Here is a 26343-nt window from a genome sequence, read left to right on the forward strand (position 1 = left end):
ACTGGGAGCTAGAAATAGATCAGTGTGATGGCAGAGCAGCCTTTTCAGGGTTGTATGGCTTCCGGTGACCACCCAATCAGACAGCTCGTTCTTAAGACCGTTGCTTTTCAGCTGGTTACTGTGGCAACGATGGGGTACTGGTTGTCATGACAACGGAATGGAAATTTGGGGGACCATTTTCTTTAGATGAGGTAGATTCACTAAGCCCTGTCTTTCTTCCTTTAAAACTTGACCATCATGCTGCACAATACCTTGCCGTGGGTCTATTTTTCTCGACTTTGCATACATCTCAGGCTTTAACACAGTCTTTTCTTACTCTTGGCTCTTTGATTTAAATCCTTTCAACTCTGTGATGTGAGGAGACACTCCCTCCCCCCTTCCAGTCTTTTATGGCTTATATTAAAGAATGATATTGCAACAGCTGGTTTTCTTTTTACACCACAGAAAATATTTCTGCCAAACTCTATTAGATTGCTCCAAAGTTATCCTGGGGTGAAATAGAGCGGGTCAGACTAAACATAATGCGCTCCAAATGCCGGAGAGACTTTCAGCAGCGCCGGCACTCACGTGTTTATTGGGGTCACTCTTTGAGGAGAACCTTTGAGAAGTGGGAGCCTGGCTCCTTCCCCTCCTCATGCTGGTTCAAAGCTCTTCACCGAGGCCTCGCTGTGTGGGGTCGCCGGTGGCAGGTGCACATCGTTCACGCGCACACAGCCTTGGTCAATCCTTTTCTTGGTTGCGCCCAAGGAATCGAGGCAGCTGTTCATGTTTAGGTCTTGAATAGAGAATGGTAATCAGAAGAGTTTGGTTAAACCTCTGGGTCTCATTAGAAAATTTAGGGGCTGGAGAGATGGCTCAGTTGTTGAGCGCTGGCGGCTCTCCCAGAGGACATGAGTGTGGGTCCCAGAACCTACACTGGGTGCCTCATAACTCCAGATCCGTAGGATCCAATGCCCTCTGCTGTCCTCAGGCATCCACACACATGAGCAGATACAAAGACACATACATACTGTAAATGAGAATCAAGGAAATATATTGGATGAAAATATATTGGAAAAATCTGAATTTACAGAGCTCAAGTTTTCTTAGTCTTTATCGAGATGAGGTTTCATTCTGTAATCCACTGACCTGGAACTAACTATGTAGTCCATACTGACCTCCTCCTCTCACAGACATCCTCCTTCCTCAGCCTCCTGAGTGCTAAGCTTCCAGGCATTAAATATCTCACTTGGTTTTTCTAGACTGCTTTTGGTGTACTGTTGAGTTCTGGGGGAAAGACATTTTGGTGTGTTTTTTGTTGTGTGAATTTGCTACCATAGGAGTTGTACATGCTGTTAATGATAGGGAGTCTCCAAGTGCACTGTGCTGGGAAAGTTCCTGGAGATTTAGAAGGGAAACTCCTAAGAGAGCTTCCTATAATTCGGAGCTCTGCATCAGTTCAGACACACCCTTCACACAAGGCCCATGAAGAGGCCCAGGATATCTTTTGATCAATTCCTGGCTCTGTCCACACTCAGGTGAGACTGTAAGCCTTCCTGTCCCTTACAGGGCATAGTTGGGCATTTGTCTGGAATTCTCTTCTGATGGTGCTTCCTTCTGGTCCCTGTCCCCTGTCTAGGGCTGCCACCACAAAGCACCTCAGGTGGGTGGCATAGAAGCAGAGACTTATGTCTGGAAGTCCTGCATCATGCCGTCAGTGGTTCTGATATCTCCTGATGCTCCTCTCCTTGTTTGTGGGTGTATACCTCAGATCCCTGGCATCTGCCATGTCTCTCCAGTATTCTCTTAACAGGACGCCAGTCAGACAGGATTAGCGATACCCTATATCTCCAAACACAGTCACATTCTGAGGTTGGTTTCAGTGTGAGACTTTTGTGGTGACATTCTATCTCACAACAGACCACAACACCATATTTTTATCAGTTGTTTCTGTCATCTCTCTGTCTAGGGCTTAAAAGAAATGATGGCAACCTTCACGGAATGAGAAGAAAGACTTTACCATTCTCTTTACAACAGGAGGATGGCCAAGTAGTCACTGCGTGTGTGAGACTATTTTTGTTTTGAAGATTTGTTTGTTTTTAATTATGCAAATGTGTAGACTTCTGTATGTGTGTTGGTGCCCAAGGCGGCCAGAAGAGGGCATCAGATCCCCTAGAGCTGGAGTTGAGGCTGTTGTAAGCCACCCAATATGAGTTCTGGGAATTAAACTCTGGTCCTCTGTGAGAACAGGTGCTTTTAACTGTTGAGCGGTCTCCCTAGCCATTAAGACAGTGGTTCTCAACTTTCCTAATACTGTGACCCTTTAACACAGGTCCTTATAATGAGGTGACCCCCCCAACCATAAGATTCTTTTTGTTGCTACTTCCTAACTGTAATTTTGCTAGTTATGAATTGTAATTTTTTGTGAGTGTGTGTGTGGAGGTGGAGGTTTGACCAAGGGGTCACAAGCCACAGGTTGAGAACTGCTGTCCTAAGGCATTTCTTAATGGATTTAAGAGCTCAGTTGGGTTTCCTTGGCCTAGTAAGATAGGCATTGGAGGAATCTGTGGAAAGCAGAGTATTAGTAAGTGAAGGTAGGAAGAGCAAATGGGGGAAAAGGCCTGCCTCAAGGCCGCCTCTCAGAGGAAAATTGACTTCCCTCTCCGACAGTGACGGTCAATAATCAGATATCCTGCACCTCAGAGATTTTACATTGTGATCCGTAGGAATAGCAAAGTTACAGTTATAGAGTAGCAACGAAATAATGTGATGGTTGGGGGTCGCCACAACATGCGGAACTGCAGTAAAGGGTCGCAGCATCAGGAAGGTTGAGAACCTCTGCTCTAAGGGTTAAAACCCAAGGGCAGTGGCAGGCAGAAACAACATCCAATCTACACCAAAATCTACATCTCTAGCGTCTCTGGCAACACAGGGCAACCAGGATGACGTTCCCGATCAAAAGCAATGTCTTGCTAATCCATTTAGGCTTCATTACAGAAGCTTCCTTTGTCCTCTGAGAAGCAGAGGTGGATGGGTTTCCGCCAAAGGCGGTGGCCAGCCACTGACCTCTCTATGATTGGGGCCTTGAAGGAGGTGAGTACTGGGGAGATGGAGATATTTATCTGGCTGAAGTGGACTTGGTGTGCTCAAGGCTTTCCATCCACCTGGAACCCGCAAATCCATCTGTTACGCGGCCTCCAGCACTTGACAGGGCGGTCGAGCTTAGATGCTCTCTTCCCTCCTTCATCCCCGATGCTTTCTCCCTCTTCCTTTCTTCTAAGTGGCAGCGCTGGTGTGATGGGTGTGTGTCATCTCTAAGCAGGCAGGCCTGAGGTATGTGAGGAAGGTCTGGGCCCAGGGACAGGAGGAGGAGGCAGCGAGCAATGTCTTCTAATCATGCCTTTACACAGCTTTGAGGGAGTGCCTAAAGGCTCATTGTGAAAGCTACTCTTGGTTGTTCCCTGATCCACAGAAGGAGAGGGACCCTCAGATGGGGACCTGCCTCCATCAGCTTGGCCTCTGGACATGTGGTGGTGGGGAGGCGTTTTCTCCATGGCTAATTGGTGTAGCCGGGCCTGGCCCACAAGGGGGTAGTGCTTCACCTGGATTACTGTACAAGAAAGGTAACAGAGCAAGTCAGAGGGAGTGAGTGTGTAAGTAGCACTCCTCTGTGGTCTCTGCTTTAGTACCTGCCTCCACTTCCCTCAACCACGGACTGTGAGGTGGAAGTTTAAGCCAAATAATCCCTGTCCTCCTTCATGCTGGTTTTGTTCTTGTCTCTCAAAGTAACGGAAAGCAAACTAGACCAGACATTAATGTTGCGGTGACAGACCAGACTGGGCTGTTTTGAGAAGAATTGGTTGACTTCTTAGAACTTAATGAGCCATTCTGTGGGAACTTAGAAGGTAAGAGTGTTGAGATCAGTGCAGACCTGGGTGCCTGGCTTGTGAAGTTTCCGAGGGAAGTTTGAGAGTCCCTTATAGACTGTCAGGGCCATTTGTGTGTCATTTTTGAATTGAGCACCTGAGGAAGTCAAACCCATGCTTCACTGGGACACAATAGATGCTGATCGGCTGGGACTGAAAAGTTAGCTGTGATGAATAAGAGACCAGCATCATTGAGATAAAACCATTTCGGGAGCATTTCCTCAGGGTCAGCCCACAGAAGCGGTAGTCCGGATGTGGTTAAGTCTACTCCTCAGGCGGATGCCAGATTTGGCAATGTGTAAGAATGGACCATGTGGTAGTGGTTTTGAAGGGATGAGAGTGTCACAGAGGGCGGATGAGGCGTAGCACTCTGAGAGGCCAGGAGAGGCCATTGGTGAAGGTGCAGCTTCACCAGGATTGAAGGGGTCATGGAGATAAGATGAGATTGGTACCGTGTGATGTGGTCAAAGTCTCTGAAGAAGTTAGGGGAGGTAATTGGTGAGGGTGCAGGCTCCGGTGCAGTGGAGACCCCAGCAGAGTCATGCCAGAACCATGAGATAACCAGTCCATGAGCTTGCAGGATTGGGAGCTCGGCCTGGGGGTGTTTTATCTGCCCTGGTCAGTGTTTTATCACAGCAACAGGCCTAAATGAACCAATATTAGTAGGGTGGGTTTCACTTTCAGTATGTGTTAGCTATTATCATGTAACATGTTTAAAATAAAGTCTGCGTCCATGTGTTTCCAAAGACTCAGCTTTGTTAAGAAAGATCAACAGGGTGTAGGCAACTGCTCCAAAGGAGAGCTGATGGGTGCAAGAAATCTGTCTGCGTCGCCATAACAGCTGAGGCAAATGGGAAGCACGGAGCTGGGGGAAAGTGTAGATAAAAGAAAGTAGAACAGTTTGGGTGGGGGAAGGGGAGGGGTATACTTGGAATGAAAGAAAATAGTTTTGGGGTCTGCTGAGCTGAAGATGCCCAAGGAAAATTACTGTTGCTGCTGCCCAGCCCAAACAACAGCAAGACTCAGGCAAGGTTTAGTACATCAAGGCAAGCAAGAAGGGGATGTGCACACTGGAAACGTGGGTGTGCATATTAACGAAGATTGGACAGGGGTGAGGATGGAGCTCGCTTGGTAGAGTGCTTGCCTAGCATGCAAGGGGTCCTGCATTGGATGCCCATTACTGAATAAACCAGGGGTAATGTTGCATGCCTGTAACCCCAGAGTGAGAAGGACCAGGGCACTGAGGGCCTTCTATCAGGAAGAAAAACAAAGAGCAGAGAATTCACGTTGAACAAGGTATTTATATTAAGCAAAGCATACTGCTTAAGATTCCCGGGGTCATGGTCTCTTTCCTCCTCCCACATCCTTACACACACACACACACACACACACACACACACACACACACACACACACTCACACACTCACTCACTCACTCACTCAGTCACTCCAGTTCTGTCCCTGCTGGAGAATGGGCAATGACTTTCACAGAACAGCTATTTTTCTACTGTAAAAGCAGGTTTTCTATCTGCTATTTAAAGAAAGACTACCGAGGAATTGAGGAACTTCATGGTGCTTATTTCCCAAAGTCATATTCTGAAATCCAAGTAGGGATCGAAGAGTCAGGCATGGTGGGTCACATCTTTAGCCCTAAGCAATGGAAGGCTGAGGCAGGATTGCAAGTTCAAGGCCAGCTTGTGCTAATCAGCAAGACCCTGTCTTAAAAAGCCAACATAGCAAAACCCCAAACCAAACTAACAAAATGGTGATAGACAACCCTTGAAATGGGATTTGCCATAGTCTCAGGCTTGTTGGGATATTTTTAATACTCCTAAATCAAACCTGGGGAAATTTTCTTCCCTGGGATCCCGAGTGCTTAAGATGTAATCTTAGTGGGTGCAGGCGTGCTAACTGTGGGTGACCCACTGACACACCTGGATGGGGGTACGGATCCCAGAGGGAGGGGTGGAAATGGGTGTGTGCCGCCAGTTGTGGCAGGCTGAGGGGATGGGTAGCTTGGAGGAAGACGGAGAACAGGGTGATTTTTCCAGAACAATCTCTCAGTCTCATTTGGACATTTGTTCCTGGTGAGGAGCTTATGAGTTCAACTTTCTGCAAGGAAAGTGGGCACTGAAGGCGGGCACCCAACAGCAGTATCAGGTGAACCCTACAGTGGTTTCAGTAGCTTCTAGCATGAGTTCTTGCCTCCAGATGGGAAGAAACCCACTTTACCTTTGGGTGGGCCTTCTAACTGACAGTTTAAACACCCCTTCCATCATGGTCTGGGGAAGAGTTTTAACTAGTGGGGATATTCATTTTTCATTAATCTCTCTAGATTTAATAATTTTTGCATATAAAGCCCAAAGCTTAACTCGGAAGCCCGCCTGAGATAGAGTTCGGTGTAGCAATAAAAATGGAAGAACTTGTAGCTTAACTCTCTCCCTCGGTTGTTTATTTTTTTTCCCAGTGCTGGGGGGACTGGACATGGGCTTGTACTTGTTGGTAGATCCACCACTGACTGATTCTCCAGTTCCTAGCATAAAATTCAACAAAAAGAACCAGGTATAAGAACTGCAGGAGCCCTCATGTGGGCAGTCAAACTGGGTGAAATCAGCTATGGTGTGATTCCTCAGTATACTGGTTAACAGTGGCTGGTGTGCTATTTCTTGTTCTGGGTGGTGGACACCCAGCTAACTCAGTCAGTAGAGCATGAGACTCTTAATCTCAGGGGGCGTGGGTCCATGCCCCATGTTGGGCGCCAAATGTAACATGAATTGCTAGTTTTGGTGTCTGTCCTGGATCCTGCTCTCTACCCCAGGCTGGCCTTGAACTCAGAGATTCACCTGGCTCTGTCTCCCAAGTGCTGGGATTAAAGGCGTGTGCCACCACCGTCTGATGCGAGACCCTGTTTCAAACAAAACAAAACAAAAGGTTCAAGTTTCCCATTCTTTTTTTTTTTTTTTTTTTCGAGACAGGGTTTCTCTGTGTAGCTTTGTGCCTTTCCTGGAACTCACTTGGTAGCCCAGGCTGGCCTCGAACTCACAGAGATCCGCCTGGTTCTGCCTTCCGAGTGCTGGGATTAAAGGCGTGCGCCACCACCGCCCGGCTTAAGTTTCCCATTCTTTAATACAACCCATTAGATTCCTCTCTAGGGGAGCAGAGTGAAAAAGAAAGGGACATTTCAGTAACTCAGAAGCAGACAAAAGTGGCCAGAACTATCGTATTTATTATAAAGCTACACCTTGAACAAACCCAACCGTATACTGAAGCCTGGAATGGTACATGCCAAGAAGTACAGTACTATACAGAAAAGTGCATTGTCACGACAGATTAACAAAACATTTCCTTTTCTTCCAGGGCTGTAAAAGCATCCCCTGTTCTCCTCGCCTCGGAGAGGAGAGCCAGGATTCTAGAGCAAGGGGGGACGGGATGGCAGGCTGCAGTGTGAGTGAGTTCATGGAGGGGAGAAGCCTGGGACGGATGGCAGGGAGTCACTGTGGACAGGCGAGAAAGGCACGGTCACATCTATGAGGGACAAGACAGTCTGATAAGCCACATGGATGCAAGACACACACGACTGGGCACAGAGGTGCAGGGAGACATGGCGGTGGCGTGGGGTGGTGGTGAGCAAGTGGAGAGGGCATCTTGGAACAGTCCGGTGGGCGGGACGTAGTGGGCGACAGTACAAAAGCAAGGCTAAAGTTCTCTAAGATAGGAAGGCACTTTCACGTGTACATACTACAGATGTACATCGACACCATTGGGTAACCGTCACAAGCAGGAAGCTACCAGTACTGCAACTGACCGAACTGACAGGAAGGGACAATACTGATTTGAAGGACGTGGGCAGGAGTTACCATCAAGAATGCAGGGGAAGAGCAGTCTCCCGTTAACACAGCCACCTACGACACTTGGAAATATCCACAATAACCATCACACTACACACACGGAACTTAGGTGAATGCTCTAAGGAGGGGCACTCACAGACGCGCAGTTTATATATTTTTTCTTTTACTAGTTTCTAAGATAAGCATTATGGAACCCAGTACAATTATTTAAACATACAAAATTCCCTATATAATTTAAAGATACAGGTATCCATTTAGATGATACCACTGAGACTTTTTTTTTTTAAATAAAGTATACTAGGATGAGTGAGTGAAAGCTAAGCTCAGCCTCTGGCTTCTCTGGCTTCGCTATCTGCGCCGCTGAGGTCATCCTGACGCAAGTCGGATGCTCCAGCCCAGCTGGAGCTTGAGGGGTGGGGGTGGGGTTCTGAAGTAGAGGGGGTTCTATTTGCACATGGGTAGAACCTTCAGTTCTAGGCTCTCTGTGTCTCGGAGTCTCAGTGGCAGATAGGAGAGAGATGGCATCCCAAATGCATTTCCTTGCATTTCTGGTCTTTTCTGCTGTGTTCAGGAATAGATATCAACCTAAATCTGAACTCTCAATGGATACAGTCTCTTTACTGTTGGATTTCAGACGTTAGAACACGGTTCCTTCAGTTTGCAGACATCAGAGCCGAGCCATTCCTAAACGCTGAGACCACCACCACCAGCCCAACTCTTTCCCCTTTCTTAATTGAATTTTAAAGCCACTTTAGGATTGGCAAATATATAGAGACAGAAAACTCAAAGGAGACCATCTGACCCTTGGGAGTTCTTGATCCATTGATAATTACTCCTGACTACGGTAGTAGAATAAGTGGGACCTCACTACCGATTATTCTGTGGATAGCTCACGGGGCACCCAAGTCAGATTATGTTGTGTGAACGCAAGTAAGACTGTTGGCCAATGGTGTTGACCTGCAACAAGAACTTGAGCTCCACAGAGTGCCCTCAACAGTTTGAAAGTTTACTGTGACGTTCTTCCAACAATGTGCAGTCAGTCCTAACAATTCATCCCTCAGACCCCCAACTCACACCAAAGGGCTTTGCCAATCTGCATCTGGGTTCTATGGAACACGCGCGCGCGCGCGCGCGCGCGCGCACACACACACACACACACACACACACACACACACACACACACACACACACATACACGGTCCTCCCAACCATGGATATTTTGTGAATGTGGAGTCAGGTATTGTTGTGGACTAGAATCTGCCCATCAGATGATCCCCTCCCTGAACTGCGTATGGTCTCCAAGATCTGGGAATTGGGGAGAGGTCAGAGCACCTTGGGGTTCATTTCTTCCTTTCCTTGTGCCTTCCTGCTGTGTGCTACATCTGTGGCTTAAACCCCGCCAGGGTGACCAGTCTCATCGACTGTAGCTCTCAGTGAGCTCTACTGACAGTTTTTTAGGATCCTTTAGGGGACACCTGATCTGAAACTATCCTGTGCAGGGCTCGAAGGGTGCCCGCGTCAGATGGGAAAAACGTAAAGCTGTTGTCTCATCGGGTAAACGAAGGGCAAGTGACTGCTCCCCTGAAGGTTTGCTTTCATTTAAGAGACAGAAGTCAGTCTGGAATTGTCTACAGGATCGAAGATGGAGGAGACAATAGAAGGATGGGAGGAAACTGGGAGCCATTTCCTGGAGGAAGAGGCCCAGCTCTTGGGCCCTTGAGGGGGGGCGTCTACAAAAGCATGTCCTTTGTCCTTCAAGGCAGCAGAGTCCTGATCTAGGGGACACACAGCAGACGGCAGCAGTTTTGTAGGAGTAAGATTGGAAAAGCTAAAATTAAAGCTTAAGAAAGGCATTTACAAATGAATTCAAAAAGGCTGCGGCTAGCTTCTTAGACCTGCGCCTGGCCTCGTCCATCAAAGAAGGAAAAATGGTTTTAAGAATCAGTATTGTTTTCTAGTAAATGGTGGGTTCATTTAGGAGGTAATAAACTTCCAAGGGAGCCAGGGGTGGGTTGTTTAAAAGGCTCAGTGTCCAGCATAGTTCAATCCTGGCTCGGTCTCTATGGTTTCTATTTTAAGATGGCCAAAAAGTATGGTTCTGAAAATTTTGAGTTATTTTTCCCTGTGTAGTCTTGGCTGTCCTGGATCTCACTCTGTAGACCAGGCTGGCCTCAAACTCAGAGACCCGCCTGCCTCTGCCTCCCGAGTGCTGGGATTAAAGGCGTGCGCCACTACTGCCTGGCAAATTTAGGGTTTAAAACCTAACCATACCTGGAAGTAGCTGGGGGTGGGGAGTATGTCTTCAATACATTTGTGAAATGAGGAGAGTGACTTTGAAAGGGGATATTTCATTCATATATTTTTTTTTCTGTAACAGAATGATTAGATCAGCAAACTGAGGTAGCGACCAGTCATGATCCTGATTTTAGTACAGATCTTAATTTGTTCCTACGTGAATTATGGTCGACGCTGTGCTACTGAGGTGGGCACGCCAGTTTGAAATTAAACCTAGAAGGAAGTGCATGGTGTGTGCAAAGGGCATTGTTCTGAGACATCACCTTGCTTCATGAGGAAGTGCAGCGCTAGTGTAGACATCCGCTGCTGCTAGAATGGTGATTTGTACCTTAGTAAAAACAATCGTGTTCAGAATGATGGGGGTGGGGGGCGGGGAAAGCTCAGTGGTAGAGTGTGCGCTTAGCATGCGAGAGGCCTCCGGTTCAATCCCAGCACCAAACACACACACACGATCTACCATTTTCTTTTTTAAGCTAGAGGAAAAATATAGTAAATATATGATGAAGAAAATTGACTATGAGCTTAAAGGTCAGAGGAAGAAGTTCCTAACTGAGTCCATTTGACTCTCTGAGTTCTGTAGAGGTCACAGGCAAAAATCCCAAACAGCAAATCAAACACAAATGGGACAAGAAGAGAAGTCATGGTTCTGAGGTACAAAACTGGGAAGAACCCACCCCGGCACCACCAAGGTCATCTTCCCATGGTGTCCTGGCACGGCTCTCCCTCGGTACCGTAGCCAGATCTGGCTTGGCTCAAAGAGTTGCGGGCAGCAGAGCTGGGGGTTCAGTTTGGGGACCACTGGGCCGTTGTGGTGTGAAGGAATCAAGGTAATTTCGTCACAACATCTGTGAACCAAGGATTCATTTCCTGTTTTTTTTGTTTTTTTTTCCATTGCTGTAAAGGGGAACGTGGGGTTCTAGGGAAGGTAGAGATATTTCTTAGGCAGTTATTGAACAACTTTGCAGAAGTCTGCGGGGCAACCAGAAAGTCCTTACTATTCGACTGCTCTAGTCCTCTGTAAATGTAGGCGGTGGACTTGGGCATCTCCAGGGCCTGATCGCGTTCTTGGAGGGAGTCATGTCGACAGATCGGGAGACAGGGTCTCCTTTGCCTTGTCCAGGTCAAGCAATATCTGAGTTTTTTCTATCCATCCTCTTCCATTGAGTCTTTAACCCAGATCCAGGGAAATGACCCTTAGGGAAGGAGCCGTCATTGAACCCCTTCACGCCATGGACTGAAGGTCCCCTGGAGCCTCCCTCTGTGACCTTTAACAGAGGCTGGACCCCCTCCGGACGCTCTTCCCACAAGTGTCACAGACCGCGGCAGGCGGTACTCCAGTAAGACCCAGAAGGCGGGTTCTCTGGCTTGCAGGACACACTAAATCCAAAGCCATATACCATGTGGGGTGAGGGTGACAAGGGGCGCAGCATTGGATTTTCAAGTAAGTCTAAGTATTTCTATTGTCTTTAAAACGACATGTGTCCAGTTATTAAAAAAAGTTACAAAATACAAATGCCCATGTTAACTTAGCTAGTTCCAGACAGCATTACATTCGACAACATAGAAAAGTCCAAAGATCTCCAGTTATAAGCGCAAGACTAAGGAACGTCACAGATCAATCACTGACTCCTGTCACCAATCCACCTCCACCTCCAGACTCCCTCCCCTCACGACCTCGGGTTTACTACATCGTGCAAGACTTGTCTGTGGGGCCCTGGGAAGGTGCCGCGGGGCCCACAGTAGGATTTGTTTTTGGAAGAACAGCAGGCTTTGGCCTTAGGGCTGGGGGCTTCAGCTGCACGCCCATCCTGGGCGCCACCATCGGCTTGAAAGTGCTCATGGTGTCACTGGAGGAGCTCGTGCTGCGGCGGATCTGAGGCTCCGAGCTCCTGAGGGTGGCCACGTTGTGCAACGGGCTGAGAGATTCCATGGACGTTGCAGGGGTGGGCGAGTTTTTCACCTGCTCCAAGGTGTCCAGCACGACATCGGGGGCATGCTTCACCGTGCTCTGTCTCTCCAGTTCACGGAGTTCGTTCAAAGCAGTGTTCATGGTCTCTTCGATATCCTATTGGAAAAAAAAATCGGCTTATAATTATAGACACAAAGTGAACAGACAGGTAAAAGAGCATAGACATTTAACTTCATAGTCTGTAGAGTGTGTACACCGTCACCTTTGGCCTTTGGTGTGTTTCTAAATGATACTTAGAAGCAATGCACATGGAGCCATAGGTCAAGCAATTGCCATTCTGAGGTACTAGGCAACCTACTGAGGTCTCTTGTAACTTTTGTGGTATTGATCAGAATTCTATTTCATCTGTGTGTGTGTGTTCATGTGGGCATGTGCGGGCCGGAGGTCAACCTCAGGTGTCAGTCATCAGGTGCTGTCCTGTCCATTTTTTCTTGTGAGAAAGGAGTGTCTCACTGTCCTGGAACTCATTGACTTCAGGTAGGCTGAGCGGGCAGCAGACCCTAGGGATCTGTCTGTCTCTGCCTCCCCGGGGCTTTGTTTACAAGCGCACACCACCACACCTTGATTTTTAAAGTTGGTTCTGAGAATGGAGCATCCATCCTCCAGGAAGTGTGTCAAGAACTTTACCAATTGAGTCTCCTCACCAGCCCCTCTTGAGATGTATAGAAAATTGAAAACTGTTTATAATAACCAGAATTATTGATATGAACATTTAGTCAGAAATTTGCACATATGTAGGGAGTTCTGTGTGATATTTACATATATATATATATCTCACATGTACATACATGTGTGTGTAATGACCAGTTTAGGTTATGATGTATATCCTCATATGCTTACTACTTCTTTGTGTGTGGAACATTTCAAATTATTTTCTAATTGATAATGTTTAAATATTTGATTTCAACCAATTGTGGTGATTTGAAAGAAAATGGCCCCCATAGGGAGTGGCACTATTAGGAACCTCCAGCTTGCCTCTATGTGATCCAGAAAGCCCCATTCTGGGCTCTCTCTCTCTCCAAACCCCACCCACTCAGTCTCCGAACAAAGGAAAGGCACCAAAAAGCCCAGTTCCCGATCCTCGTTCTTAGCAGCTTCTGCAGCTTCCTCCCCTGAAGTTGCCAGCCGCCCAGGTCCCCGCCTGAGCGCTCGATTTTGACCAGACTTGGGCACAAACTCACCCATAATCCATAACGTCTCCCTGCTTTCATTTGGGGACAGAACTCCTCTGGCCTCAATCTCTGGGACCAGAGAACCCGCCCAGGAGTTGCTCTCAATAAACCCGTTGTTATACTTCTCCATTTCAGCTTGATCTGGCTTAGTGCATTGTTGGCGGAGAAACTTATTGTCAGGAGACAGAAAACCTATTAATTTACCTTAAAAAATGTATTGTTATTTACTGTTGTTTTGCTTCGACTGGCCTCATTCAGAAGGCCCATCTCGAATTCCTGGAATTCGTTCTGTGGCTTCAGCGTAGTCTTGTAAGGTGACTCTTAATTATGTTTTTTGTTTTGTTTTTGTTTAATTCCATTTACTGAATTCTTGAGGTGTTTGGGTTTTGTTTCATGATTTCTATCGCTTTGTTGATTTTTATCACTTAGGTCATGAAAAGCTGTATTTTCTGAATTGTCTTCTCTTGTTGTCAATCCTGTAATGGCCATTATTTCGAATTTGTTTTCAAGACTGTGAATTTCCTTTCCTTTTCTTTTTTTTAAATATAATTTTATTTTTATGTGCATTTGTGTTTTTGCCATGGGTGTCAGGGGCCCCTGAAACTGGAGTTTCAGACAGGTGTGAGCTGCCATGTGGGTGCTGGGAATTGAACTCAGGTCCTTTGGAAGAAGAGTCAGCGCTTTTAACCCCTGAGCCATCTCTCCAGCCTGAATTTCCTTTTCTTTAGGGTCAGCTAACAAGAGTTACTGTGATTCCTGTCCCCACTTTGTTGATATCTGTACATCTGGTGCAATATTCACATTTTCTAGGTTATTTATTCTTTGCAGAGAGGCCTAACACTTGTTGTTGGATGTTGTTGACCTTGATTCTAGATGGACTCAGGAACGTGGCTCCTGTGCACATCATCTACAGTCCTTGTCAGTGATGTCTATGATGGCATCCCTGGTCCAGGTTGCGGGCGTCTGTGACTGCAGTGGTTTGATGGTTTCGCTGGGGGGTGGAGTCACTCCCTGATTGGCTGTTGGAACAGCATGGGTGTATGCCGGCACTGCGGGCCATAGCTGTCTGCCTGGCCTTTTGGTAGGCCGGGCTGCCACCTGGTGATGGACGTGGCTCTTGCAGGGGCTGGGGCCAGGGCAACTGTGCCGAGCTGTCTACAGACCAGCATGGCGTATGTGTGGGTCCCATGAGCTGTGTGTGGGTTGGACTGATGGGGACATCAGGATGCTGCCTGGATGGCTACTGGGCCTAGGCTCTGGGCAGCCAGGGGTATGGTGCTGCAGCCCATCAGGTGAGCATGGTAGATGGCAACAGAGACAGAGGAAGGGAGGAGATACTGTCTGGTCACCGGGCATTAGAGATGTCTCTCTAGCAGGAGGGTCCTATGTCACAGCAACTCAGGTCACCGTGGCTATATGTTACTAGTCTGTGGCAGTACAGCTCTGTGAACTCTGGGAAACTCTCCCTACCGTTCTGGGGGCTATGCGAACCCTGGGACTCTCCCAGGTAGTCAGTCATCTGCAGTAGCCATGGGGACTTCCCAAGTCAACTCACCTTCTCCCATGAGAAGTCCTCTCAGCTCTAAATCCACTACAAGGGAGAGACAGGATATGGGCTGGCTAGTTTTGTGTCCACGTGACCCAGGCTAGAGTAATTTTGGAAGAGGGAACCTCAGTTGAGAAAACACCTCCCCTGGATTGGCCTGTGGACAAGCTTGTGTCGCAGGTTCTTAATGAGTAATTTGGTGGAGGAGGGCCCCGTCCGGGTGGGTGGTACACCCCTAGGCAGGTGGTCTTGGGAGGAGCAAGCCGGTAAACAGCACTCTGCCATGGCCTCTGCGTTAGTTCCCGCTCCCCTTGAGTTCTTGCCTTGACTTCCCGGGATGCTGGACTACAAGCTGTAACGTGAAACCATCCCTGTGCTCCTCAAGCTGCTTTTGGTGTCTCATCGCAGAAACGGAAGCAGTAAGACAGAGTTGGTGAGCTAGACTTGAAAATCCACAGGGGTCATGCCACTGCCCCGAGGAGTACATCAGGACACTTCGTCATTTTAGTTGGATGGATTACAGTTATCTATTCTTTCTCACGGTTTCCTCTTTTTTTTGGGGGGGGGCAGGGACAGGTGACAGGTAACCCTATTTTGTCATTTTCTCTTATCATGAAAAATCTGAGGATCAAACTGGAGGCACACTTGTCATGCTTAAGCAATGGAAGGTTGTAAAGGAAGGGATCTTACGCATGTGTGCCTGATTTAAAAAGAAAAAAAAGCCAAAGTATGCACAAAAACCCTGCCAGATCTGTCACCTTGACAAAGGCCATTGTGCTCTTATACAGAAAAATCCTTCTGCAAGGACATCGATTCAGCAGGGACATCTGCCTTGCAACTGTCTGTCCAACCTTGGATGGACACCAGCCTTGTCGTTTATGAGTCCTTGTAGCCAAGGACGACTCTTCCAAATAACGTGGTCGGTCCTCTTCCGCCTCTCAAATGTTGGTGTCTCCACCTCTTAGACTATGCTCCCAATTTACTACAGCAACACCTGCCCAAGCAAACACCATCATTCTTTGAAGAATGTCTCTGGTTGTCATTTTGGCTGACTATCTAGAAACATGAGATACTTTTTGCACGGTGGTAAAGTTCTCTGGGGGCCACCATTATGTGAATCGCCCTTTGACTGGAACACTGAGCAAGGGCTGTCCATCCTTCTGAGAGAAACCGCAGCTCTAGCAGGGACATAAGCTAATTAATTCGGTACTGCTCTGCCAACGCACACTTTTAACCACTGGACTGATGGAAATTCCACAAGTGGGTCTAAAAACATTTCACTGTGTCTTTTGCACAGTCGTGAACAAACATTGATACAAAGAAGTTCTAGTGGTCTACAGCACAGTTGGGCAGCTATAGTTCAGTTACATAGTTTATAACGGGAGACTAAGTGAGCCGCAATGCTGAGGTGATAACTACACATACCTATACCAAATTGTTATATTGCATCCTATAAATATGTAAAGTTGTTATAGCAACAAAGAAAAAGAATTGAAATGGAATACATTTAATTTAAAAAAATACTGATTTCCTTATATTTATCAAATATATCATTAATCCAGTTCAGTATAAAGGGAGAATTATAAAAATTTATTTCAAAGGGCAAAGTGTGTACCATTGAAGGACTGATAAAGATAATGCATGCTTTCTCTCCATGTATATAAATATATATTTATAAAAAATGGAGTACCACTCAGAATTGAAAAGAATCTTGGCAAATGCAATGGTATGTGTGCATCTTGAGCACCTCGTGCTATAGGGAATAAAATCGTCACAAAAATATAAATACTGTATGTGTCTATACATACGAGGTATGTGAATCACTTGTATACAGTTCTGGAGAGTTGTTTCATAAGAATAGAAATATTCTTTACTGAACTTGGTTAAGAGAGCAAAATTTATGATTTTTTTTTTTTAATTTATTTTGCAATACAATTCAGTTCTACATATCAGCCACGGATTCCCTTGTTCTCCCCCCTCCCGTCCCCCTCACCTTCCCCCCAACCCTTATGATTTTTTTTTTTTTAAAAGCAGAAGTTCAAAACAGGCAGTGTTGAGATGGGGTGAAAAACGTGCCATGTTCTGACTGCAATGCTTCTTCCCTTCATCCCCGGGACTTGGGCCGTGTACCTGGACCACAGTCCTTGCTCCCCCACAGTGTAACAGCCTCCCTTGTCCTTCCCCACTGTATGGCCAGCACCTCGGGAAAACGGTGGTGCTTTTATCCTGTTCGTCAAGAAAGCCTTTCACAGATCCTGCATTGTCAATGCTGAACGTATTTGCCAAATGAATCAGCAAAGACATGATATTAAATTGCAGTCTCCAATACAGAATAAAGCCAATCATGATATGATGATCATCTGTAGACAGCACGCTCTCCCAGTCTACTCAAGGATCCCCCTGACTTGCTCGGTCAAAGGACTTGCATGTTTTTGTTTTTGTCATGCTTAAGCAATGGAAGGTTGTAAAGGAAGGAATGAGATGCTCCTTTGGCCCCGTGGGAATCTGAAGGCTGGAGATGGGCAGACAAAGGACAGAGCTAGAAGCCGTTTTGTGAGGTGACATAATACTTACTTTTCATATGTGATTTCCTTTACTGTTAAACATAGGGATAAGATCCAACCATAAAAACCAAATATTTGCCCCAGACAGAATGTATAAAAACTGGTTTATCTGTGACTTTTGTCTTTACGATTTACAATGAGAGGATTTCCTGGTCCTGGCAGCAAAAGGGTTAAATAGTTTTATTATGTCTTCTTACCCTTAAGCTCCTAAATCTGTCTCTAAACCGAATCACATTTCACCTGTTTACTACAGCAGTGATGTTCAGGGTTTCTTCAATCATGACTTTCAGCTATGATTAAATGGAACTGGTTCTAAAAAGGTCTTGAAGGGCCTTGCAGAACCCTCCAAATAGAAAAACTCAAAGGTCAAAAGCCTTTTTGATTTTTGCCAAGAAATTGCTCTATACTTAAAATTCATTTAATTGTTTACAAATGCCTTACACTCCTCAAATAGCCTAAGTTGCCATCCAAAATTCTCTGTCATATCATTAGGATACTTAAAATAGTTTGGGAATGGGTCATACCAAGGATTCCTGGGTTCTTTTTTTTTTTTAGACTAATCCATTTTCTTGTTTCTCACTAATTCTTGATCCACTTAATCTTAAAGCTTTGGAGAGCTGGGAGATGGTTGAGATTACTCATGTCCAGGACCAAATCTATCCACTTTCTCTGTTGCTAGATAACAATTTCTGGACCAGAGGGCCAATGGTGGAATGGGGAAACTCATCCACACTGCTTTACCTCTGCTCACTAGAGATGAATGACAGAGCCCCTCTGTGAGGTCAGTGTTGGGAAGGGAAGAAGAGAGGTACAGAAGATCCAGCATCATGGGTCTTTAAATGGCTAACCATTGTTGATTACATTATTTATTGACGAATCTATCGGTTGCCAAGTTGAAGTGTCATCTTTGGTTTATAATAATTTATTCTGTTTCTGGGCTTCCTGTCCTTTTTTAACCATCTGTCTGTTCTGCAAGCTTTAGAGTGTATATGCTCTGTTAGGAGGTCCTTATTCAGTGTTTTCCTGGCTGTTCACCGCGGAGGGGTATGAATGCCCTGGCTCCTCCATTTCTCCCACATCTACTTAAATCAATACGAATTGAATATGCCTAGAGTCTAATCTTCCAGCAGCAAATGGATCGTCAAGAGATTCACGGCCAAGTTTTAAATTAGTCAGTGAGACGACTTCCTTTGTTTTCTTTAGTTATGGCGATATAAAAACATAGTTTGCACATTTTTAAATGTTTCATATTGCCTTCATCACACTTAAGGACTTAAAACACAACATCCAGTTAGAAGCACTATACCTGAGCAATTGTTTCTGGGTCCAGTGGCTTGTGGTCATTGAAGCTGGTATACTGCCCCGATGACGTGGATCTCCTGATAGGTGGGCTGTCAATCTTCTTGAGGGAGTCATGCCGGCTGATGTTGGTCAGGCTGCCATGGCCCGGACGGCGCCGCCTCTCAGGACTGTCGTTATTGAGGCCACGATTTTGCAACAGACCCCTGGGGTGACTGGCTAGGTTTGGGGACCCCAGGTCAATTGAGGAGTTAGAAAGAGCATGTGGGGGGTGGAGGGGACAATGGCCATCACTGGTTCTGCCAGGACGTCTTCCTGGAGGGGGTGGTTCTCCTCTTTTCCTTTGCCTAGATGTTCAATGAAGAAGAAAACAGAAAATCTTACGGCACTGGGAAAATATTTTAAGGCTGACTGTATGACCGCTCCTCATAGTCCCCACAGAAGGGAGGTCAGGAGCCGATGACCAAACATCACTCACCTCGCTAAATAGCTGTCAGAATGGCGGTCAGTGGGAGAGTTCATGTCCTTAGATGAAGACTTGTCTTCGGTGACCGGCCCACTGCTGGCCTCACTGTCGGCTTTTTGGCTCAGAGTGTCTGAAAATGTATCATCCCTGAAACAATGGGAAGTGAGTGAGAGAGCCTTTGGCATGATGAGTGGGGGGGAAAAAAAAGGAATGGCATTTATGTAAGTCTTTTGTTAACTCCACTCTCCTTGGTTCGTAGGTTTGGTGTGTGTGTATGTACATGTGAGTGCAGATGCTATGGAGGCCAGAAGAGGGCACTCTAGCCCCTAGAGCTGAGGTACAGGTGTTTGGTTCCCAGATTTGGTGGCTCACAAACTCAAGTCCTCTACAAGAGCAGCATGTGCTCTTGACCTTGAGTGTCTTCCCAGCACCCTCAAGTAGATTTTCATTCTAAACATAATAATGTTGCCAGAAAATTTCAGGCATACAAAAGAATAAATAGTCATCATCTATAACACACTACACCAGCCAAGTGTGGTGGCGCACACCTTTAAATCCCAGTACTTGGGAGGCAGAGGCAGGTGGATCTCTGTGAGTTTGAGGCCAGCCTGGGCTACAGAGTGTGTTCTAGGACAGTCAGAGCTCATAGTTTTGAAAGCAACAACAAAACCCCCACTATACCAAGAGGCAACTGTGGTTAAGATTTTTAGGAAATAGCTTTCAATACTTTGCTCCTGTGTCTAGAATGTCTATGAGAATGTGCATATCTACATTATTACATTATGGATAACAGGCCCCTCTGTTTAGTCGTTTAGATATACATGTTTGTTTATTCAATCGCCACTTACACACTTTCTTATTTCTAAAGCTATGTATGTCATGAAGTGTTTCCATTCACTTTATATCGTGTCTTTCTCCTTTCCTTGGGAAGTGCCTTCCTCCACTTGGGCCGCTGAAAGGCTGGGACTACTCACATGTCCTGCACCACGATGTACTGATGAGGCACGAGCCCATCGATCCCATTGTGTCTACCTTCCCACCAGTCCTCAGAGGCGCGGTGGTACAGCAGTAGGGACGCACCCTTCTTGAAGGACAGCTCTCTAGCAGACCGCCCGACATAGTCAAACTTGGCTATTGCTTCGATTGGCTCACACTCTACAGAAAAAAAAAAGACAGAAGATGCAGGGGAAGTCAGGAAGGCACGATGCTTTCTCTGAACGGTCAACATGAGGCTTTAGACACAGGCTGAACAGGGCAACCAACACACTGGAGGCAAGAAGAGGCAGTTGATGGAGAGAGGGAGAGAGGGACGGAGAGAGGAAGACAGAGAGAGAGGGAGAAATACCTCTAGCTGTCACCAGTTTTCTAGGCAAAGAAAAATTATACACTAGGTCTTAATTTCCTCAAGTCCTTATTTGAGATACAATGACAGTATAATAAAAAGATTTTGACTTTGCAATATGATATATAAAACCTCTCCTTGGTTGTAATATCCTCCACAGTGGTTTTAATCTTCTTTTGACATTGATGGAGTATCCTTGCAACATGTTAGTAGCATTTGTAACAGAAAAAAAAATCATGATTCCAGCAAACAGGCTTTATTAGATTAAAAAAATGCACAAAATCATCATGATAAATGCTATTAAAATGCATTTATTCTCCTTGTGGGTTTTTTTTTTGTTTTTGGGTATGAAATCTCAAAATTAACATCAAAACTAAAGAAAACTTTCTTTGACTTCATGAAAATTTTAGATTTAATGATGAAACATCCATACAGTAGATGGCTCCCTATTTGAAGTAATATTCAGTTTCAAAAACTGTTTTCTGGGTATCAAGAGACATTGGTGGGAGAGCCTGTGATAGAATAAAGAAAAAGTTAGACCTCAAAGACTGTAGACTGTACAATTCCTTCATTCAAATGACAGAACTGTAAATAAGCAGACTAGACCAGTGGCTGCCATGGGCTGCGGTAGGTGAGGTGATGGAGGAAGTCGTTGTGGCTACAAAGGGTAGCACGGGTTTCCTTTTAATGCAAGCTGCCTTGATGTTGCCTGTGGTTGTGGTCACATAAATCTGTACGTGTGATAAACGACACAGCGCTAAGTGACCCCACACACTCTGGTGCAATGTGGACGTGGTCCATGGCCTGTGCTGGCATCAGATCAGTTTTCTGCCTGTGGTATTGTACCAGAGGTATGTATGGACAATATTACCAATGGAGGAAAGAGATGCGTACACATATCTCTGTTATTTCTTACAACTGCAAACAAAACTGTAATCTCGGGGAGGGAGGGAGGGAGGCGGGGGAGAGAGGGGGAGGGGGAGAGAGAGAGAGAGAGAGAGAGAGAGAGAGAGAGAGAGAGAGAGAACACACTATCAAACTCTGGGCTTAGGATGAGAATCCAGCTCTGATTTACTTGTGATTAAATACTAAAAGGAGAGGCGGACAGACCACAGTAAATTAAATCCCTCTAAAGGGTGCTTTGTGATTTAGCCAACTGCAGAAATGTCCTTCATTCAAAGCCTTTCTCCTCCTCTACCTACCAGCCCCCCATTCTTGTTCCTGCTGTCCAACAGGCGTGACTGGACATCTACTGAAAAGTAAGTGGAAATGAAAAAGGCAAGGAGTGTATGCCTATAGGAACATCTGTATAATTAACGATGCCTCATTTGCTAAAACCTGGGCATGGGTTAGTTTCACAGATGCTAGAACATGCAGGCAGCGTGGTGGGGTCAAGGCATCTCTCAACAGTTCAGGAAACTGCTTTCTACTTGTCCTGATAACACAACTACTCATTTGAAAAGCTCGTTCCTCCCAGCGTTCAAAGCTAGGCTTCTCTCTCACTTGATAAATTCAAAGTTCTCTGGGATATGTAAAGCAGAAACAGGAAAAGCAACGAACATTGAAAACCTTCATGGGAAGGGCTTGTGTCAAGTACAGCAAATCATTTGAAGACTGTTTTTGAGGTAAATATGTCATTATGCCCAACCATAACACTAGAACCTGTGTGGAAAAAGGTGTCAGAGCTTTCAGAACAACAATGTTCATCTTTTTAGCAACTGGGTAAAACTTTGAGATCAGATGTTCATGCTTTGGGTGTTTGTGATATGGCTCATGGTGTTCATGGTTGGTCCAGAGTTGGGTGGCATTGTTTTGGGACACTGTTCTTTCTTTAATGAAAGAACCTTCTGTATATGGTGCCTGCCTGGCAGATGTTGACCTGTAGGGGAAAGGGTTAGGGAGTTATAGGTAGGTGAGAATTCTCTCTGTATAGAGAATAACAGCCAAATTCTCTGCTTCCTGAATACCAGGGTAGCCAGCCACCCGTCACTCAGGCTGCCTCCCTGTCTTCCCCACCACAGTGGACCACATCTCCTGAACTCTATGAGTCAAAAAAACAAAAACAAAAACAAAAACCTCCCCCTTCCTCAAGTTGCTGCTTTGAGAAATTCTGTCAGAGCAAAGAGAAAAGTAATAGCATACCACCTCAAGTCACATTTTATGAAGACTTTGCAAATGGGAGTACTATTAAATATTTATAGGACTTTCCATTTAAATAGAGTGACCCTTTGTTCCAAATTTCCAGAGAAAGAATCAATCCTGCTTGATCTGAGATGATGAGATACGAAAATCTGTACTCCAGTTTTCCCTGGAGGATAGAAACAAGTCTGTTCATGGAGTGAAGACGTGCTAATTTGTTAAAAGTAACTTCACGATATAGGATTTGCAAGCCAACATGCCCTTATATTTTTAAATTAAAAAATGAAAAGCTACCATCAGAGGACAGGATATATAATCCATGCATGATGTGTCAAGGAGAAGGGAAAGGCTCATCATGCCTCTTCCATGCATGCAGAGTTATGATGTTAACGCCGGCCAAAGGCTCTCTAGAACAACATGTACATTACATACACAAACAATTTTAGAATCACGACCTCTGTGATTGTCACATCTTTTTGTTATTGCTTTTTCATATAACGGGCACCAGGAGTATCTGAACCATGGGGGCAGGGTCTGCAAAGATGGCCACAAGCATCAGAAGACCATTTTATTGGTGACCCTAGTAGATCAACAAGTCATTTTCAGCAATTTCATTATTTTGACTCTTTGCACTCTCCTGGGAGTCATTTCACAGTCAAGTGTCAATCAATAAGGTATTTACAGGCATCTTAGTCTGGGCATTGCATGGCAAATCAATCTCAGGGCATGGGGCGCCATGGTTCTTTCATAACGAGAGCCATATGGTCCTTTAGGGTCCTGTGGCGACCTCTTAGAATGTTGCTAACGCTGACATCAATACCAATAATAGCAAGGCTGTAATGTGATTACTTAGTGCTTCTGCATGGCTCTGATAACTGTGCAAAGGGGAAGCGGACTCGGCAGAGTGGCTGCCTGGATGGCCTGCTGCTCTCAAGTCCTATGTTCCCATTGTACTTATGGTGTAATAGTGTTGTGCCTTCTCCTGGGAACATTATTATTATTGTTATGTTTCCTTTCAGATTTGTCATCTACTGCCGTCTTGAAAACAGAATTTGGTCTCTGTGGTGATACTGTGATAGAGAAAAGAACACATGTATCTGACGGTCATAAAAGACAACCAACACTCCAGTTGATTTAGCTACAGAACTTTGAAGGTTGTGGCTGGGGGTAAGAACATGTTCTTTGAGAGCAATGCTTTTCTTTCCAGCAAAAGTGGTGGCCCTGATCAAAATGAGGTCTACACTGTTGCGCGTTCAACAAAGATTCTCTCTTGTAGTCAAGAGGTAGACATTTGGCAGATGACATGAAGTTGAACTGGTATGTGGGGAGAGAGGTGGCTGGGCCTTGCCTAGGCTTTTCCTCCACCACAGAAAGCAAAGGTATACTCAGAAGTCATCAGGAAAAAGAAAAAAGGGATGAACCTGAGAGATAAACAGAAACCTAGGATGAAGAAAAGGATGGTATCAGAGGTAGGGACTCAGAAGTTTTCAGTAACATCATAGAAATATTCTTTAAAGTGAGAACTCATGTCTTTTAAGCCCAGAAAATGCCAACTCACTCTACTTTAGAAAAGAGCACAAGGTTTATGGCCTGTTCCATGAGATGGAACTCATGTCTCACACTGCTCTTGTGGCCAAAGAACCTGAGACTACATAAGCCATAGACTTAAGGGAAAACCAAATACTACTACTCTACTAAAGAAATGTAGGAGTAAAATGACTCCTAATGACATTCTTCTGTATCCATAGATCAGTGTCTTTCTCAGCCATCACCAGAGAAGCTTCCTCCTACAGGAGATGGGAACAAATACCGAGACCCAGAGAATCTGCAGAAACCTTGGAGCAATGCTGTGGAACAATCCTTTTCTATACTATGAATATGTGTTACCCTCATTGGCTAATAAAAAGCTGACAGGCCAGTAGCTGGGCAAGCCAGGAGAGACACCAGCCAGCCACTGAGCAAGCAGGGCATATAAAAAATGAGGTAACAAGCCTTGAGTCACATGGCAAAGCATAAATAGGACTATGGGTTAATTTAAATGTAAGAGTTAGCTAGTAACAAGCCTGAGCTATTGGCCAAGCATTCATATTCAGCCTTTGAGTCGATTATTTGGGACTGGGCAGTCGGGATAGGATACATGCATTTACACACTGATTCCTAAATGTGATGTCTCCATCAAATCCTTCCCTCAGAGCTCAGGGAACCCTTCAGAAGAGGAAGTGGAAAGGGTGTAAGAGACACAAGGAAGCGGTGTCTTCTAGACATAACAGGACCGGCACACACATGAGCTCACAGACTCTGTGGCAGCGTGCACAGGTCCAAGCGCTGAGAGGGGAAGCAGACACATCCCTCCTACCTAACCCAGAACCTAGCTCCAATTGACAAGTGCTCACAAAGGAAAAATGAGTTTTCTCCAGCAGTCTCCCTGGGTATACAAACCACACCTAAGGGCAAGACTCACACTCAGCAGTAGATGGTCAACACAAAACTCAATGGTATTTTTGGAGATTTTTAAAATTGTTTCGGCATTTTTTCGCCTTGCTTCAGAAAATGTGTTAGAATTATCAGACATCTAATGTGAAATGGGGGAAAGATCCGATAGTTAAGAGTAAAGATCAAGGAATTAAAAAAAAAAAAACTAGTGACCAAGCAGCAAATATAAAAATTCAGTGGATGAGAGGGGAATTTGCACACAGCTAGAGAGGTTCTAAGAGAAAACTTAGAGTATACATTGAAGGAAAAGGGGCTGGATGTGGTGGTGCACGCCTTTAATCCCAGCACTGAATCTATGGTCACGACAACACGGATGATATACTTAAAGATGGATGAGGAGGGGAGGTCTGTCACATGTTTGGAGGGAGGGCAAGGACGGGACGCAGGGCTGAGGAGGATTTCCTGAAGCTGACCCAGAGTGAAAACAGAACCCTGACAGACTGATCAACTGTCCTCGCAGCAGGGAAGGAGTGTCGGAGCATGTAACCGGTCCTGAGACAGAACACGAGAGCCACAGACACCCAGCCGAAGCACCCGGGATCAAAAGCCTGGGACTGTTTCGCTGACACACAGACACAGGCGACTCACCGTCCTCGCTGGTGTGCGGCTCCGTGCCCGCGTCTTGGTCCACTTCCTCCAGCGTTCCGTGTTCGCTGTACGGGCTGTCGCTGTTGGCGGGAACACACATGAAACCAAAGAGTGATCATGACAGCAAAGGAAACACGAGACTCCCGTGCAGGGACAGTCCTGGAGAACCCGACCTCAGAACGCCAGCGCCTCCGTCACTCTGGTTCTATGTATGTGCACGGTGGTTACTATAACTGGGCACGCCTACAAGGGATTTCCTGGTTGACTCAGGTGGGAAGACCTGCCAAGAGTGGGGTCCCAATGGTGTGAATGCACGAGCATCCATCATCCTCTGCTCCCCGAGTGTGGATGTGTGCAGACCGCTGCCACATGCCTCTGCTGCCATGACGGACTTCACTGGGGAACTGTGAGGCAGAACAAACCCTTCACCCTCGGTTGCTTCCGTCAGGATGTTTTACCACAGGAAAAGTAAAAAGGTTTTTGTTTGTGTATACATATGTGTGTACATTTGTGCGTGCATGAGTATATGCATGTACCTGTGTAGATGTGTGTATACACATGTGTGTACCTGTGTAGAAGCATGTGTGTATGTATATACATGTGGATGTACATATGTGTATTTTTGTGTGTAGATGTGTTTGTGTATACACACATATGTGTACATGTATGCATCCACCTTTTACGAGAGGAGCATTGGAGTTCTGGGCAAGCCTTCCA

At 45.8% G+C, this 26343-nt stretch overlaps 1 protein-coding gene and 1 long non-coding RNA gene across 3 annotated transcripts in view; one reads left to right on the top strand and one right to left on the bottom strand.

Annotated features, from left to right (window-relative positions):
* Positions 1-7111: 7111 nt before the first annotated feature.
* Positions 7112-26343, bottom strand: part of Srgap1 (SLIT-ROBO Rho GTPase activating protein 1) — a 204108-nt gene continuing 184876 nt past the window's right edge. For both annotated transcript variants that reach the window (XM_052753483.1, XM_052753484.1), the window contains exons 18-22: positions 25627-25706; positions 20039-20219; positions 19077-19211; positions 18606-18945; positions 7112-12113 (exon numbers count right to left, since the gene is read on the bottom strand). In XM_052753483.1, coding sequence (XP_052609443.1) covers positions 11733-12113; positions 18606-18945; positions 19077-19211; positions 20039-20219; positions 25627-25706 — 1117 coding nt within the window. In that variant the 3' untranslated portion in view covers positions 7112-11732. The remainder of the gene's footprint in view (positions 12114-18605; positions 18946-19076; positions 19212-20038; positions 20220-25626; positions 25707-26343) is intronic.
* LOC128119842 (uncharacterized) lies at positions 21446-25183 on the top strand. The gene is made up of 2 exons (XR_008221707.1): positions 21446-23712; positions 24294-25183. It is a non-coding gene; the product is annotated as an uncharacterized LOC128119842 (long non-coding RNA).

Source organism: Peromyscus californicus, unplaced genomic scaffold (genome assembly GCF_007827085.1).
Source record: "Peromyscus californicus insignis strain IS unplaced genomic scaffold, ASM782708v3 Scaffold_24__1_contigs__length_46423439, whole genome shotgun sequence".
Taxonomy (NCBI): Eukaryota; Metazoa; Chordata; class Mammalia; order Rodentia; family Cricetidae; genus Peromyscus; species Peromyscus californicus.